The sequence below is a fragment of the Cenococcum geophilum genome (genome assembly GCF_001692895.1).
Source record: "Cenococcum geophilum 1.58 unplaced genomic scaffold K441scaffold_18, whole genome shotgun sequence".
In the NCBI taxonomy this organism is placed as follows: Eukaryota; Fungi; Ascomycota; class Dothideomycetes; order Gloniales; family Gloniaceae; genus Cenococcum; species Cenococcum geophilum.
Window position 1 is genome coordinate 2,184,470 of NW_027137576.1, and position 17,443 is coordinate 2,201,912.

At 41.9% G+C, this 17,443-nt stretch overlaps 3 protein-coding genes across 3 annotated transcripts; 1 reads left to right on the forward strand and 2 right to left on the reverse strand.

Moving 5' to 3' along the window:
- Positions 1 to 7,775: 7,775 nt before the first annotated feature.
- Positions 7,776 to 9,415, reverse strand: K441DRAFT_686875 (uncharacterized protein; the record flags this gene model as incomplete). The annotated part of the gene is made up of 3 exons (XM_067652034.1): positions 7,776 to 8,102; positions 8,174 to 9,030; positions 9,229 to 9,415. The coding sequence occupies 3 exons, from the start codon at positions 9,413 to 9,415 to the stop codon at positions 7,776 to 7,778; spliced, it is 1,371 nt and encodes a 456-aa protein (XP_067504649.1).
- Positions 9,416 to 11,082: 1,667 nt separating this feature from the next.
- On the forward strand, positions 11,083 to 12,712 carry K441DRAFT_659176 (uncharacterized protein). The gene is made up of 2 exons (XM_067648480.1): positions 11,083 to 11,239; positions 11,308 to 12,712. Exon 2 carries the CDS (start codon positions 11,555 to 11,557, stop codon positions 12,581 to 12,583), a length of 1,029 nt encoding a protein of 342 aa, XP_067504650.1. The 5' UTR covers positions 11,083 to 11,239; positions 11,308 to 11,554; the 3' UTR covers positions 12,584 to 12,712.
- Positions 12,713 to 13,429: 717 nt separating this feature from the next.
- On the reverse strand, positions 13,430 to 16,153 carry K441DRAFT_557328 (DUF1793-domain-containing protein; the record flags this gene model as incomplete). The annotated part of the gene is made up of 5 exons (XM_067643372.1): positions 13,430 to 14,041; positions 14,106 to 14,236; positions 14,284 to 15,714; positions 15,750 to 15,855; positions 15,971 to 16,153. The coding sequence occupies 5 exons, from the start codon at positions 16,151 to 16,153 to the stop codon at positions 13,430 to 13,432; spliced, it is 2,463 nt and encodes an 820-aa protein (XP_067504651.1).
- Between the last annotated feature and the right edge of the window lie 1,290 nt (positions 16,154 to 17,443).

Here is a 17,443-nt window from a genome sequence, read left to right on the forward strand (position 1 = left end):
TTTAGACCTCTTCGTCTCATGCAACTCTCATGATCTAACTATCCCCAAACGGAAGCGGAGTGTGGTGAGAGGTTAATAGGTATGTTGGCCTTTGTAAAGTTGTGCTCGATTTTCTACCCAACGCCTCTGGATATCCTTTATAGATATAATCAGAGCCCAGTACATGTAAGGCAGCTTTTTTGAGCATGTCAGAAACTCAAGGTTCTCATGAAACCATTATGCTCCGCAGGTCAAAACCAAGTTTCGCCTTTATAATTGGGGACTTTCGAATCTATACTATCTTACAATAAAAGCTTAGCCGTCTTTGGATTCCACATATATAATACTGCCTACAATGGTGGCTCTGGAGCAAAAATTTCCCTAGTGAATAAATAGTATTAATATTGCCTCCCCTTATCGGCTACTTTAATATTATATTATATCCCTCTGCTACTATCATTAGTATAAATTGGTTTAATACCCATCTTATATTTGCTACCTACTTTCTTGAGTATTGTGACCACATTAGATATTGTCGGTATACTCGCTTTATCAACGTGCACGAATATCACTTGTAGTGGTACGTATGCGGTGTTGAAGTTGGTAGTTAATTGTTTTTCTAGAAGTAAAGGGTTGCTCTAAGGTCAGGTTAGCTAACCTTGCTACATAGTCCCGTGACCATATTATATGATTAACGTTCCGACACTGGAGCAACTCTAAAAAGAAGACTAATCTATACTTTAAAGTTAAAGTCTATTTCTAGGCTATTCGTAGTATATACGCAATAGCGACTTTCTGCTAAATTCTACCATATTACTAAATTCTGCCAAATTCTGATATATTACCGAATTCTGCTAAATTCTGCCAAATTCTACCAAACCTAACTTCTGCCAACTAATTAGGATTTTTCTATTCCCGGGATAGAAAATCGCTATTAGCTCGCTTAGTACTAGCGCTAATACTAAACTAAAGTTAAATCCGTTCGCTTAACCCACCCTACAGCTCGTAATTTAACTTAATTCGTATTAATAAGCTATAATAGTGCCGTATAGGGCTTACCCTTTATTATAGCGTCCGTAGGGTTAGTATCTCCATTAATCCACTTAACTTTAGTAATTTATCTTCGTTTATAAGCTTAGCGAAGGCATATTATATTAATTATTAAGCGTTTCTCTTGCGTAGTTTCTAGTTGGACAAGATAGTTGTATAAAGACTTTAAATTAGTATAAAGAATAAGTAGTAAGTTAACCTATAAGACCTTATCTAGCGTAGATTTAATTATAGCGCCTATATTAAAACCATACGCTATACCGTATAACTCTAAGGCTAATACACTCCTAGTAACTCTTTTGCACTTAATTAAGGACCAGTAAACAATATTTGCCTTATTTAAGGCGTCTGCTAGTATAAGTACGTAGCTAATTTACGAAGATAAGTCCTTATTATTAGCGAAGGAAGCGTCTATAAATACCAGGAGTTATAAGGTGTTAATATCTAGCTTAATAAACTTTAGGCCTCTATTTACGTTCTTAATCTACCAGCTTAATTGCTTATTAAGACTCTTTACATTGTTTTTAACTGGGTTAATTACCTAGGTAGTAAAGGATAGGTTAAATAAGGCCTCTGGCTAACAAACTAAGGCAATATAGGCTCCTTTAGCGCATTAAGCGATATACTAGTCCTTTAGCGTAAGTAGGCTACGTATAACTCCTCTAGAGCTAGTGCTATTTACTAGCATAGTATTAACCACACTAAGGTTCTCACACTAGCGCTTTTACGTCAGTGTAATACTCCCGTCTTATATTAATTAAATAAGTCCTCTGTTAAACTTAATTGGTATATTAGTAGTTAATTGCTCTCGCTCCTTAGCCATAAATTTAGCCTTATATAGTTCGCTTTATTTAGCCTCTATAAAGGTATCATCTATAAGGAATAGTGTATTATTAGTCTATAGGCTAATAATTCTAAAAGGCTTATTGCTGTAGAGCAAGCAAGGGTTGTACGTGGACTGGTCTATTTATAGCTAATTAACATAGTATAAATAGTAGGTCTTAAACTAGTGGTTTCTAGCTTTAGGTACTCCATAAAGTGGCTTTATAACCTTTAGAATGGAGTCCGTATCAATTCCCAATTATTTATTTAGTTTGTGTAGTGGTTATACATAAAACTTGCAGTTTAGGTTTATAGTAGACTAGATATAGGCTTATAAAATATCTTAGAGGTAGAGTTATATCTATGGTAGCATAGCAGCAATATAGAGAATTAGCCGCTAGCTAACCTATTAAATTATTAGTAACTAAGTAAGGACTAGCTCTTTCTCTAAATTATTATAAGCCTATATAACAAGTTGTGATTTCTTAAAGGCTCTATTAGTTCCCTTATTCTTAATCTTATTAATAAACCGTAAGTTAAAGAGTCTGACCCCCTTTAGCATATCGCGTAGCTTAATGATTTTAAAGACGCCTTTCTCAAGTAGGCCTATGACCTCCTTTTATTATAAAGCGCTAAATTAGGTATTATCATCGTTTTATAAGTAGATAGCGATATTAGTAATATCTATAATATCACCTATAAAAGCACCTGTATCTATTATAGCGTCTATAGTAGCCGTGTCTATAATAGCCGTAAGTAATAGGTATTTACGGGGGCGACCTCTACCTCGCTTTGGCGGTAGCTATAGTTCGGCTTTAGGTAACGATTGAGGTTCAGCTAGTAAAGGTACTAGTTTAGCTAATTTAATAGGCTCTTATGGTTTAACTAGGTCTTATAGGTCTAGTAGGTAAGGTTTTACAACTGTAGAGCGGAAGGTCGTAGGCCTATTTAGTAGCTTTACGGTATAGGTCTTACTATTAATAGTAAGTAGCGTATATAGCCCATCCTAATAACCACTCTAGCTAGTATTGCCTTCTCTCTAGACTAAGACAGGCGAACTAGGTAGGAGGCTATAAATAGTATTAGTTCGTGGTCCGTTTTGCATATTAAGAGCGTTAGCGATCTATCGTTTAGCTTATAGCTTCTAGATTTCCACCATTGCTTTCTTAATAGCCGTAGCTCGCTATATAACTAAAGGTAATAGCGCGTCCGATTTAACCATTTAGGGGTAGGCTCTAAAGACTAGAAGTATAGGGACTAGGCCTTCTAGGCCAGCCGTATTATTAATAGCTTTAAAGGCCATTTATAGGGCCATCTCCTTGCTAATTTTAGGGATTTTAGTCGTAATGATTTAGTAAGCTCGTTATAGTAAACCATAGTAGCGCTCTACCATTCTAATAGAATTGTGTAATTCGACTAGAATTAACTTTATAGTTACTCCTATAGTAGTAGCGTAGTGCTTAAACTCCTTACTAATAAAGTTCTTCCCAGCGTCTATAGTAATTAGGTCTAGTAGTCCTAAGTAGCTATTAATCTAGCACATCCGTAGAATGTCCTAAGTATACTTGGCGCTAATATCTTATAGCTATCTACCAGCTTAAAATCGAGTTACTTTATTAACTACGTGTAGTAGGGGGGAGCTGCTAATATACATAATGTCGACGATAATATTATAATTAAAATTAACGTTATCTTATAAGGTAAAGCGAAATCTACCTAGAGATCTACTATACTTCTAGCAATAGTGGCAGAGTTTAGTTAGCTCTTTAATAGCGGATCTATTAGTATTATAGCCGTAGCCAGCCTTATTAAGAAGCTTTTGCAGTCTATTAACTAATAGGTAACTAAATCGACGGTATAGACGTTGTAGTTCTACATTAGTTAAGTAGCAAGGGTTTATATTAAAAGACTTAACTAAATAAGACTATAAGGAGAAGCTCTATAAGAGAAATAGGTAGCCAAATCGTCTAACTACTGGCACCCTTTTAGTGCGAGTAATAATAACGTTCTTTAGGTTATCATATTTAATATAAAGTCTATCTATATCTACTAAGCAAAGTAGGAAGGGAGTATCTGCTTTAATAATATGGAATTATACCTTACCTATAGGGCTGTTAACGTCTATAGTTCTGATAGATATAGAGGCTCCGATCCCAAATTAGACAGTTACTTAGCCCTTAGTTAACGTGTTAAGACTTATAGACTTATCTATAGCCTATAGAGCTTAGAATTAACCATAGCCAGCTATAGACTTGCGCGAAGCACCTATATTAATTATAATTCCTATAAAGACCGTTAAGGTATATCGTGACGCTGTGGCTATAGCCGTACTATAGGTAAATAGGTCGGTCTCTATATAAGGTTCTATAGTAGACTTTATAGTAAGTTCTAAAGCCGTAAGCAGGTATATATAAGCCTTATTAGCTAGTTCTACACTTATAGAGGTTGCTTCCTCTATAGTAAGTGTTCCAAAGGTAGTAATATAGGTAGAACTATCGTTAGGTTCTCCGGCATCGCTTTTAGAGTTATTAGCGTCGTATATATAGGCTTTAAAGTCTAAGTTATCCTCTTTATCTCTTTCGCAGACGGCGACGTATTATTTAAAGTGGTTGTCAAAGTTACCCTTATTACGGCCCTTAATATTAATAAAACGTCTCTTATAGTCGTCTCTAGACTAATTACGCTCCTCCTCTATATATTTCTACAAACGGCAGTTCTCCTTCTTATAGACATAGCACTTAACCTTTAGTCTACCGTTAGTTCTATAGGGGCGATTACTGCTATAGCGATTAGTGTTTCGGTCTTAATTCTGGTTATTTCGGTAATAGCATTAATCCATAAAGAAGGCTTAATAAGATAATCTCATTAAGGCCTATAGGGGGTGTTCTTTTTCCTATATAATAATAGAGGATTATAGCTTACTAATTAACTAAGAGAGGTCTTCTAAAGGGTTGGAGATAGCAATATAGTATACTAGTACTCCCTAGCAAGTAGTAACCAGCTTATTTATAAGAATACGGTTTATATAAAAGTCTAGGTATAGTCCGTGGCGTTACTTTAGCAGCTTATCTATAAGTAGTTAGAAGTTCTAATAGATTAACTTATTAGGGTTCTCATCCATAACTCCTTAGAGGGTTATACTGTTCCACTCTATAAGATTCTTACGGTAGTATTCTAGCCCTTTAAAGAACTGTTATATGTAGTTATAGGCTTTAGTAAAAGGTCTTAACTTAAGGTTACTATTATAGTAGTGGTCCTAAGTAAGCCCTTTTAGTATACTAGGAAATGCTACTATATAGCCTTCTAGTAGTAAGCTAGATCTCTTATAGATATTATAGAAGATAGTTAGCTTAAAGTTAAAGCTATTATTAACTCTATTGTACTTTTGGTCGTCTATATAAATCTTTATAATTATAGCCACCTCCTTACTATATCTAGATCCTTGCTTAGGTCCTTACTCCACACTAGGCATAGCTAGTTTAGGTAGTATATATATATATAGCTGCTGCGGTTACTATAGCTGCTATAGTTACTACTCTTTTAGCCATAGCAGTTAGTTAATAAGAGCGTGGATTTAGTTATAATTAGAGAATTAAGGACTAGGAGGGGTAATAAGGTTAGTAGGGGTAGCAATTAGAGTAGCTAGCGGTATAGCAATTGAAGTAAATCTAGGGGGAGTAGTAGGGGTAGCGGGGGTAGTGACTGGGGTAGCTAGTGGTGCTACAATTAGGGTAGCTGGCGGTACAGCAACCGGAGTAGCTGGTGGTACAGCGGCTAGAATAGCTAGTGGAGTTAGTAGAGTACCTAGTAGTAGGGCTAGAGGTATAGCAAGCTTATCTAAGGTTAAATTAAGTTAGTCTTACAGAGTTGTTATAATTATTAGCTTTACCTCTACAAGGGCCGCAATAAGCTCCTTATCCGTCTATTTATAAAACTCTTCTTTATAGGCGACGTCTGTTAGCACCTTACCAAGGGTATACCTCTTATCTTACTTAATAACGTATACTCCTCTCTTAACTAGGTAGTTACGGATTCCCACTCTAGTTTTAGATTATACTTATTTAAAGAGCTTTAGTATAAAGTCTTTAAAGTCTTTCTAATATACTGTCCACAGTGAAAAGTCTATAAGGTTATGCCGTATATATAGGTATATCTTAGTCTCTATATACTCCGCTAGATCGTCATCTATAGCCGTCTCTAAGTCGATTCCGTAGCCGTATTTAGCAATTCTTTCCTTCTAGTTAATTTCTATATTATCATATCTTTGTATATAAGGGTAGTCGTCGTTTAAAAGTTAAGGTTAAGGTTAAGGTTAAGGTTAAGGTTAAGGTCGGGGGTGTAAAGGTAAGGGTATAAGGGTATATATATATCCCCTTAACAAATCTACAGTTTTTAAAGACTAAAGACTAAAAACGATTCTTAGCAAAGATACGGTCCTCTAGGCGATCTTACGCGTTAGTAGTTAAGTTAATACGTGGTCTCAAGCTTTAAGGTCCTCTAGGCAATCTAACGCGTTAACAGTTAAGTTAATGCGTGGTCTTAAGCTTTAAGGGGTAATATAGCTCTCTCTAAGTAAAGATACAATTCTCTAGGCGATCTTACGCATTAGTAAGCTAATACGTGGTCTTAAGCTTTGAGGGTAACATAGCTTTCTCCTTTAACTAAAATAGGGCGATAGCTCTGCAATCTAACGCGTTAGCAGTTAAGCTAATACGTGGTTTCGAGCTTTGCTATTGCGTATTTCCTAATCTATACGTCTACTAATTAGTGTCGGTATACTCGCTTTATTAACGTGCACGAATATCACTTATAGTGGTACGTATACGGTGTTGAAGTTGGTAGTTAATTGTTTTTCTAGAAGTAAGGGGTTGCTCCAAGGTCAGGTTAGCTAACCTCGCTACGTGGTCCCGTGACCATATCACATGATTAACGTTCCGACAGATATTTTCTTAATTTATAGGATAATTCAGATCCGCTCCTAGTTTAAGAAGCTCTTAAAATATAAAAGAAAACTGCCTTCCCTAACTTAAATTACTAGTAACAATTCGTAGATAGCAATAGGCTAGGCTAATTAACTTTATTTAAGGTAAGCTATAAGGTAAGCCGTAGAGTTTTCAAGAAGTATTAGGAAGGGCTTACAGTAGAAAATAACTCGATATTAACGCTAAAATCGTGCTTCGCTACAGGGTAGTCCTTTTTTGGAAGAAGTCCTAAGTAAGCGTTAATCTTGGTATTAATAAGTTTAATATAAAATTTAACGGCTGTATAAGATTAATAGCTAATAACTAATTTCTTTTTGTAGTGAATATATTATATACGTAGAAAGGAATCGCCGAGCGTAAAAGACTTGTCAAAAAAGAGAAAAGGTTAAGATTTAAAACTTAAAATACTATAAATTAAAGTAGAAATAAGTAAACTAGTAAGGTAAAGAGAAGAGAGGGCTTAAAGGATATACAGTATTGGTTTTTATTTTATTTAATAGGACGGTAGTATATATGCTCTAGGGCTAGAAATAAGAATTAAACATTTTATAAGTGAGTTAAGAGAGTGCATATCTTAGTATTAATTGTAATTAGAAGGTTAGCGTTAATGAGTAAGCGTAGGGTATAAGGGATAGTGTTGAACGGACGATCAGGAATGAGAACTCTGTCTTATTGCAAGAGGCTCTAGAGCCTCACTATATACACCAGATAAGTGGCAAATAGAATGACGACGATGTCGTGATTCAGTCGGTAATAGTTAATGGAAACAGGTAATGAGACATTCGATGAGACGTACAAAATCAAGAAAGACGGTACTTAGTTATTAAAAGCGGCGGTCAACTAAGCGAGAGAACGATACCAAAAAACGAGTGTCAGGGCCCCGCTAAACCCAAAGAGGTAGCACACCTGGACATAGATTACAGGTCAAATAAAGATTCGCAATTATCTAGAGCGATTCTTGCGAAAATTCTTCACTATCTCCTCTTCTGTGAACCTTCTTGTCTTCCTCCTTAGCATCATTGCCCTCTCCTCCAAACTCATGTGGATCTGGTCGCCGATAGGAACTAGACACCTCGCAAGATGCGCGTAGTCTTTCCGTAGTAAATTAACTGTCATCATGATATAGTCGATATTGTGGAAGACAAGCGCTTTCTCCTGTGCGTACGTTTTTTTCTGTCTAATGAAAGCAGCGGGGTGTTCACGCCAATGCCTGCGTGGATTCAAATGGTGGGATGTGTGATATCCATCGTTATAACCGTATCGATTGCTCTGTTGTAAAGTCCCAGTTAGTTTGTTGAACTGAGTGGACATAGTAGGCGCAGGAGAAAGGTTTTACTTACGGCAACATCGATTAGAGTTATGCTACTTCGAAAGTCCGATTCCGGTTCCGTTTCATCCACAAATGCGTGTTGGCCCCAGTTCCCGACCATCAAGCCCATTCGAAGTAGAATAAAGGGCAGAATAAAAACGAATATGGTAGCCTGTAGATTGACATAGACCGCCAATAGATAAATGGCGGTGTAGTTGGCTAGTTCTGATGTTGCAATTTTTAGCCCATCTATGTATTTTCCTTTTCTGAAAAAATATCGAGGAAGATCTAACCAAACGAGAAAGAAAAACCTGCCCACATATTGGGCAAAATGAATAAAATCATCTCGTTGGTATCGTATGGTAGATGAAAGATCGTCCGGCCCATTGCCTTCCACATGATGATGTTTGACATGGTGGTAATAGTAGGAATTCCAAGTGTGGCCCATTAGAGGGTCGGTAACGTACGGAAATGACCGGTCAAGCCATGTATACTTCCGAGACAAGATACCACGCATATGAATGTGTTGATGCATCATGAGAGTGTACGTCCCGACGTAGTATGACTGCATTAGCCAATGCAGGAGGCCGTGAATCCAACTAAAGTGGAGGAATAGAAAGACAGCGCTGGGAACAGATGTAGTAAAGTATAGTATCAAGTGAGTGACCATTACAACATCTGTACCCACTCGAACGACTTTTCGAGCCCATTCAACATATGGCTGGAGGAAGTATCGATTTAGCAAGGGATGAAGCTTGATCTGCCACATATCCCAGGATACAAAGACAGTGGGCTCAAAGTCGTTGTGTAGTGGGTCATTTAGAGCTTGGAGCTTTTCCACGGTTGAAGGGTCCGATTCGCAGGTAGCCTGATATAGGAAACCATCGCCTATAGATGTATGAGTGGATGCAACGACTAAGCCACGGAAGAGTGCATATGGATGAGATAAATAAATTCCGTCTGTAGGAAGAGGTAAAAATTTTGAGTAGAGGAAGAGGGAGGCGACAAAAATTCACGAAATATAACTGGTGTGAGAGTAGAAATGAGCTCTAGGGCATTTTTGAGTTGATCTCTTGGAAGACTTACATGTGTTCACAGCTAACGTATCGCGAAAACCACCGGGGCCATTTTCCATACTATGTTCATTTTGTTTATCATATCGAAGCGGTACAGTCGGATTGCGTCTCGCTAGCTCAATGTCTCGAACAATATTTTGGAGAACAAGGTGATCACACCGAGTCAGGTTTGGGTCAAAATAGAATGATGAGGCCATAAATTGATTGAAGTCTACCCGGGGTTATTCGAGCCCGGAGAATTTTCTCCAACTTTTTGGACTCCGTTAGCAGGCTGGTAGGTGACGTGTTCGGTTGCAATCTGGAGCTTTTTCAATCTGACATCGATCAGTAGGTATCGGAGGTCCGGGTTAGGCTTGGCATAACCTTGGGTTACGCACGGTCCCCCCCACATATCTCCTAAGGTGCGCTCATGAATATGTAGCATCTCTCAACTAAAAATACTCTTCCCATTGCTTCTCCGCCACCCGCGACATGCACCTATAAATAATGCTGTAGCATGTACTGCAAATCAAGACGACCGGGCTCCGTTCTAGTCCAAAGGCATTCGCCACAGAAGTATTGCGATGATCAAAAGGGATAAAGCGATCAGAAGCTGGATCCCCCGTTGTATTCCACTCATCCAGTCTCCAGCCCCTCAAAATCAAACCCTCTTTCAAGCCACGAAATATCCTAGCGATTTCTTGATTTTCTCCTCGTGCTCTTCCTCAATCTCGAGGGAATATGGATTGTTGCTAATATAAACTAAGGATGCTTTAAGCCAATCACGCGGCCTGCTCAGCCCTAAGTAGATATGAGCGGTTCGTAGTCCTAGTAACTCCAGCCGAAGGATCTCGCATGCTGCCTCGTATTGGAAACTAACCATTGTTTTTCCAGATCATCAGCAGGCATAACTGCTCATGGTGCTTGCTCTTTTGTTGAGTTTCCTTGTCTATTGCTCAATTTGCTGATGGTTTGAGACGGAGAAGGAGAAGCTTGTGGCGTGGTACAACTGGTTGGTAATCTCATCATGGATCTGGTGGTTGATAAGGAAGAGGGAATGCATGGGTTTGGTTCCCAGAACTTGGAGAGTTTATCGGCATGGAAGGAAGCATATTTACTCCACCCACCTGCATCTTACGCGAATACATTACTAGGAACTGTAGCTCAATGGCAGCCCAGATGTTTATCTTGGTGAGTCGTTTTGCAATGATAATGTTACTTCGGAGGTCTTCAAGGGTCTTTTCAGAATAGTAGATTGGATGGGACTAAGTGCCGAACGAGAATTAGCAACACCTGGGTTCCTATTATTTTTATTTTGGAAAAATTTGTTTGCCAATACCGAGCTAAGGTTCTGTCAATCGGTAGTCCCTGCACCGATTGTAAGAAAAGAATGAGGACTTCAAACTACGAAGAAAAGAAACTATATATACACGAGGGAAGTGTCCAGAATAGAGGGGAAGCCAAGGGGGGTACGTAACAGGAACAGGGGGTAGTAGCACAACCGGAATAGGAACAAGGATAGGGTAATAGCCTGAATCGACAGGTTCACTGTGCTTCCAGGACATGTAGGAACAAGGATAGGGTAATAGCCTGAATCGACAGGTTCACTGTGCTTCCAGGACATGAGGCTGAAGCCAAGATAATATCGTCCATCAGCAGGTACGACGGGTGGGGGTTTTCAATCCCCAAATATATAAATTCCTGGCTTGGAATGGTTGAATTCCAAAGGAATATGTGCTCTTTCCAGTTATCTTGAATCTGATTAGTAGATCAGATATTTCCAGTGATGTATTATGCACGTGATGCAATGGGACGTGCGCTTCAGGGGCCTGGCATTATTTCTGCGCGTCTATCAGCTCTCAGGCTCCTAGGTAGATCATATCTTGAAAACCGATTCAATCTCTATCACATTTTTATTTAAAACAATATGCCGGGCTAGCTGTTACTGAAAACTTAATTTCATTACAGCATAGCTAGAAGTCTATCTTCCTGAATTCTTTCCTCCAACTCTAGTACTAGGCATCAATTTATCCAACATCGAGGTCCGTCCCACTTTTACCTCGTCGGAAATATTCATGATGTTAACTATGCTTCACTAACCCTTATAAAGTGAATTATTCATACCTTCACCTTCAGATTTAACAGATTTACTTTCAGGTTGAGAACTCGGGAGTAGGCATCGTACAATGCAAAACCCGTGATTAAGCTTCTAGCATTAAACGACAATGTAACTCCTGCTGAACTTTGGGTTCGGGAATCTGTGCCTGGGCATTGCGTGGTCTCCAACATTACTGTCAATTGGAAGACTGCATTTCCACTGCAAGTGACAGGTCCATTCAAATCCTCAAATAAACACTATGTCTACTAAAAATTTAAGTGGACTTAATGCAACGTCCTCGCTATATCACCGTTTTCTCATTCTCCTTCGAGCATGCCAGAGAATGCTCGGCCGCAGCAGCCCCCGACTCAACCTTTTATCGGAGAGACATAACGCTACTCAGAGTAGACTGTATCAACTGCCTCCAGAGCTCCTCTTCCTGATCCAAGAATGTCTTTCGAACCCGGAAATCATGGCCTTACGTGCTGCTTCTCGGAAATTCTTGCATACATTTGAGGCCCCCAAAGCAAGTTACTTTGACAGGAGGAAATTCAACGAAGTGGTTCGTCGTAGTCGGTGTCGGGAAATCTGTCAGAGAGAACGGGATGGTCAATTGCGCGCCTCGCATTTGGTATGCAGTATCTGTATGGCCAGCCATCCAGAGCGCTTCTTCTCACCCTCCGAATATGCAAAAGTTCCAGAGCAACGCGTCTGTCTCGGCACACAGGGAGTCATCGAAGTATGCCGACACATCCGGGTCAACTACTCCGGTCTGACTATCTCTCCCATCAACTTCGTCTGTAACAGGCGGCACTACAGCGTCTCTCCCGGCAAGTGCCACAGCCTATCTGTCTACAGAGATACGTCTAGAAACGAGGTCGTGGTGAATTCCGGACTTATCTTGCTGCGGGTACCCGCCAATGTGCCAATAGCTCAGGATGAGGTCGCGCTAGCAATGGCGCGAGTCCACGAACCGATATGTGTGCATCTCCGTATAGATGACCCGAAATGTCTGCAACAGCGCTACACCGACACCGCAAAGTTGCCTGTAGAATCTCATGGGCGCTACCGGCCGTGGGAGAGCCTGTTCTCTGCTCGGGCTCATAAATGTCCCAACCGTGTTTGCGATACGCGTTTTTATTTGTATCGCAAAAGGGTCAAAGGAGAAGATGGTGATTTTGATGAGCTGGTCCTGGCAATTTATCGACATTTGGGATCACTACGAACGGCGACTGACCTGAAATGGATCGCACAGCTCGTGTTATTCGAAGATACGACTTCTCGGTAACGCATTAAGTGGGCCGACCTAAACTTGTGTGTATGTAGCAGAAGGCGGCTGTTTGCTACGGTTTGGAGTAGGATGTAGACTATCTCTTACGAGCTACAATAAAGGAAGCTATCATGACTAGTAATACCCTATCCTTCGCTTCTGCAAGGAATTTATGATACAATCAATCCTCTCATAGTTGCCACGTCCTTCATTACAGAATCGAGCTGCTCACTGGTAACACCCAATCTTTGGTTTAGCTCCTCCAAAATTATGCTAATGAATTTGATTAGGACCTTGAACTTGGCAGGGTCAGGCCCATCGATTCTGGATTTAGGAAATTTCCTGCAGAAGTGTTGAAATATTACGGCAGGGATAACTTGCATAAAATATTTTTACTAATTAGATGAAGCTAAGCAAGAGTACATCGCCATTACACTTACTGCTTTTGACGAACAGTAAATTGAAGGGTTGGCTGGTGCTGTTGGTGATGTTTCAAAGATGGGGTGAAGGTAGAAGTCATCTGGATACCTACACATCATTGTTCTTTTCAATCTAGCATTTAGTTCAGCTGAGGGGAATATGGAAGGGCTGTCGTGTATGAGGAGGGAAAAGAGCTCGAAATTCATGATATATGGTCAGCTGTGCCCACCCCCGCGCGGTACAGTAAACGAACTTTAAACGGCACGCTTCAGGAAAAAGAGCCAAATTTGTAAATGCATAGCATACATATCACCCACGTGCTGCAAATGCCGCAGAAATAATACATATACCCATAATTCATCCTTGCATCAAATATATCATGCATCCAGGCCATTTAACTTATATCTTAACGTTTTGCACCGTACTCGGCTACCTAAACATAGCTCAATCATCCAAAAAGGCCAGTCCCTTGGTTCCCTGTCCTCCACATGCTCTCTCCAGTGTCAAGAAAGCAAAATGCCCGCCGACAACCGGTCTGGCAAAGAAGTTTGGCCCGGGAAAGCCACCTTCGCCTTCAGTGTTATACAAGTCCGTAAAAGGGCGATCGGTGTTTGTCTCATTCAGCCATTTCGCCACGCGATCTAGGATGTCCGATCGTACACTACGGGAGGCTACAGCTGCAGCCTCGAATTCCCAGTCGGACTTGGTATAAAGATGGCGAGAGTCGAGCGGAAGGCCGTATTTCTGCATCACTGTTGCATACCATTTGCTCTGGATATCATAGACATGTGATGGGATGAAGTTTTTAGTGATCGGCGTCCGACCGGTGGTGGGTTTCGGGTTGGAGTTGATCGGTTGTTGGACGTCGTTGGGGCTATGATAGTTGGTTGCTAGGGCTGGCTTGGAGATGGAGGGGTGGAAGCAGAGGACCGCGTCGGCGTAAAGACTGTATAGAGTTGTCCAGCTACCGTACCAATCGTAGGCGAGTTTGGCGTGCGAGCCATCACGCGAGATGCCAAAGTCCATCCACTTAGAAATGTATGTGTCGGAGATATTCTAAGGAACCTCAGTAAGCACAAGGTAGGGTCTAAGGTTGCGGTGCCGAAGGTGGAGAACATACCCTGAATTCTTTGGCATCACCAGTCATGTCTAAAACATCTGCCAGTTCGCTCATAGCCTTGATACCAATGATACCTTTGAGAGCGAGATTAGTTTGGAGGGCGAGCCAGCCGGCAAAATCATCCGTTGAAACTATCGCTATTAGTCTTCATGAAGCCAACTTTGTTGCACTCACTCACGCTGGTTATGCGGCTCCAGACTAAATTCGACTAAATATCCGGTCCACTGCTTCCAGAGACTGTAGCTCTGCTTGAGCCATCTCTGAGCCTGCTTGGCTCCCTTGGCGCCACCACCCCATGTATCATCAATGTTATCAATGCCATCATACGTACTCAATGAAGTGAGCGAGAATGGGCTATCAGACTCTGCATGATATTCTTCGTTCCCCACAGTTGACCAAATGGACTGCGATTCTGTATCTGAGGAATAGCTCATGGAGTTTACTAGCGCAAGTCCCATGATAAGCATATCGCCGCATTCCTCTACAGGCATGTATTCGTCCCTTCCATCGGCATGGCCTGTCAAATTGGGGAAGTGGTACCCAAGGTCGTGCATAGAGTAGTTATTCGGATATTGGCCGCTGAGCTGGTGCTCAATCAACGGCTCCAACAAGTAGGCGCCCCAACGAGGACTCGTGTAGAGAAAGAACGGGAAGGCAGGGAATATGACGTCCACAGTTTGTGAGTTGCCGTTTGAAGAGATCTCCTTAAGGAACAAAAGCGGATTTTCAGGAGTCCCGGAGAAACTCGTCGCACCCATGGCCTGTCGGGCAGACAAAGCTACAATATCAACGTAATTATCAGAACCAGACTCGTAGGCGTCGATCCGAAGTTGTTCAGAGTAGTTTCGTGCGAGGCTCTCCGCGTTTGCAAAGTCGCCGTAATGGTAAGCGACGAGCTTTTCTTCTTCGAGGAACCAAGACTTCCACAATGGGCGCATATATGTTGGGCCACGGGATGAGGCGTACTGCACTACGGGATCCTGAATGTGTGCGATAGTGAACATGACACTCTCGCTCTTGCTCACATCAAATGCCTCCTCACTCTTAAGCTTGAAAGACTTGGAAAAAGCGAAGACGGGCTCTTCGTCCATAATCCCTCGGAATGACTCGTCAACTTCATTCTGCAAAGTTCCAGTGCGAGAGAATCGCTGGCGAAGCACTGCAGAAGTACCACATTCATGGCGGGCATCCGCTGGCGCAGTAAAGTGCAGCTGACCCCACTCCGCCTGATCACGAAACTCAGTCAGCTCCTGCTCCACCTGTCTCTTTACTATCCAGGTCTTCAACGGTTTTCCGTTCCCTTCAGGGTCGCCTTGTGACAGTTTCCACTCGATCTTGTTGCCCCGGTCGCCACTAACCCATTGGCCGTTGACATCAATGTACACATCTATGTTGAAATTGCCCGTCACATAGACAGTGAGATACGCTGCAGGTATCGATTGACGCAATGTCGAGGAAGGTGTTATCGGAGAGAGGAAAGACAGGATCAGCTCTAAGTCACTGGCGTCGGATGTGCTGCTGGGTGACGAAATTGCGTAAGTCAGATTTGTAACAGAGGCATCGTATTTGGCACCCTTATAAGTAGGATAGGAGATGTTGTAGCTGTGTTCTATTTTAGCATAAAATTTGGTAGGTTTTGGAAACTGTGTACGTGCCCTTTGGCATTGGAGCTTAGTGAATCCTGTGGTCTACCGAGTAGCGGATATACGGTATTGGTGTCGGGTAGGGAAGCTAGGATAGAGAAGCCAATCTACCGGACAAACGTTTATTAGCATCATACACTTCGACTAAAGCCCTAAATCTTCGAGTATCACTGAATTGAAGCCGTGGTTGCGGAGAGTCTTGGATAGAAGGCTAACGCTTACCTCTTGCCCAGTCCAAAACATGGGCCATTTCTTCCACGGGACATCCCTCGCGTTCCCTAACCAAGTGCTCAGGTATGGATTCCTAACAATAAGTGGAAGAACTGGGGGAGTGAGTGTTGAAGCTTCAACAACGCCTACCAGAAGCGCCGAAGAAGCCACAACTACAGCGGCGAGCGGGCGCATTGTGTATGGACAGTGGGTAAAAAGGTCGATCTAAGCAAGATGTAATCTGAAAAGGAGAGATCAATAATGCGACCATGAGGTATATTAAGGTTTGCTGCAGCAATGGAGGTCCGCAGCGCGATTCGAGAGCTGTCAGGTGGTCGGGTCGTGGGACCTGCGGGAAAGCTTGACGGCCAACCACGACGCTGTTCCTTTTGCCTTGGCAACAAGTCTGGTGGCGGCAACTCTGCAATGCTCAATTTTGCCTGGAGCATCAATTACTGAAATACATGTTCTAATAAGCTATCTACATATTCATTACAGACAAGATAATACTCGCACTGCAAATCGGCCTGCTAGAAAGCGCTGTTTCTCGTATACACTCTGAAACACATTACTTCAGGATCCCTTCAACTTGCTCATTAAACCCCCCTTTACACTGCGTCAAAAGCACTCCGGCTGCTTGAAGAGGCAGTTGACTCAGGACTGGACGTATCCCTGCGTTGTAACACACTGGTAATCACATGCTTCAGCGCTGCAATCGAACTGGAGGTGACTGAAGCTCGGTCCTCACGGCTGGGCTTGGGGTTCTCTGGAGCCATTCTGCCTCTGGGGATGGTAGTTCGACTAAGGATGCCATAGATGAATTGGGGGTGAGCTTCTTAGGACACGCTGGCTGAGACGAGGCTGCCGACGGCACGAGCTTCAAGGACGGTGGAATTGAGAGTCTGTAGAAATGCTTAGGCGTCTCTGTTATCCCTTCCAACGGTGTATTTCGTCCTACTGTTATCGATAAGAGCTGGCCAATAGAATCAATAGGATCAAGGCTCCGTGACCATACGCGTACTTTTGATTCCGGTGTTNGNNCNNGNNCNAACACCGGAATCAAAAGTACGCGTATGGTCACGGAGCCTTGATCCTATTGATTCTATTGGCCAGCTCTTATCGATAACAGTAGGACGAAATACACCGTTGGAAGGGATACCACGTTCGTAAGGAGAGTCGCAATGGCCCAAATGTGTTTCTAGGACTGGGAAAGGAACTGAATAGCCGTTGTCTCCCTCGCACTCCCATTGGGGGGTATCGTCTTCGCCGATAGCATCAACGTTCTCGTGTTTCTGCTCCTGGCTAATGGAGCAGTCTGTTGCGGTGCCTAATAATCCTGACAGCGTCGGACTATCGTAGTCGTTCTGTCTGCCGAGAATGCCAAGCTTCTCTGCAGAACTTTAGTTACCAAAATATTAGAACTGCCCCAATTAGCCCGAATACTTACTCTGAGTGCGATAGTAGTACTTGAAAGTAGCGAAAGGC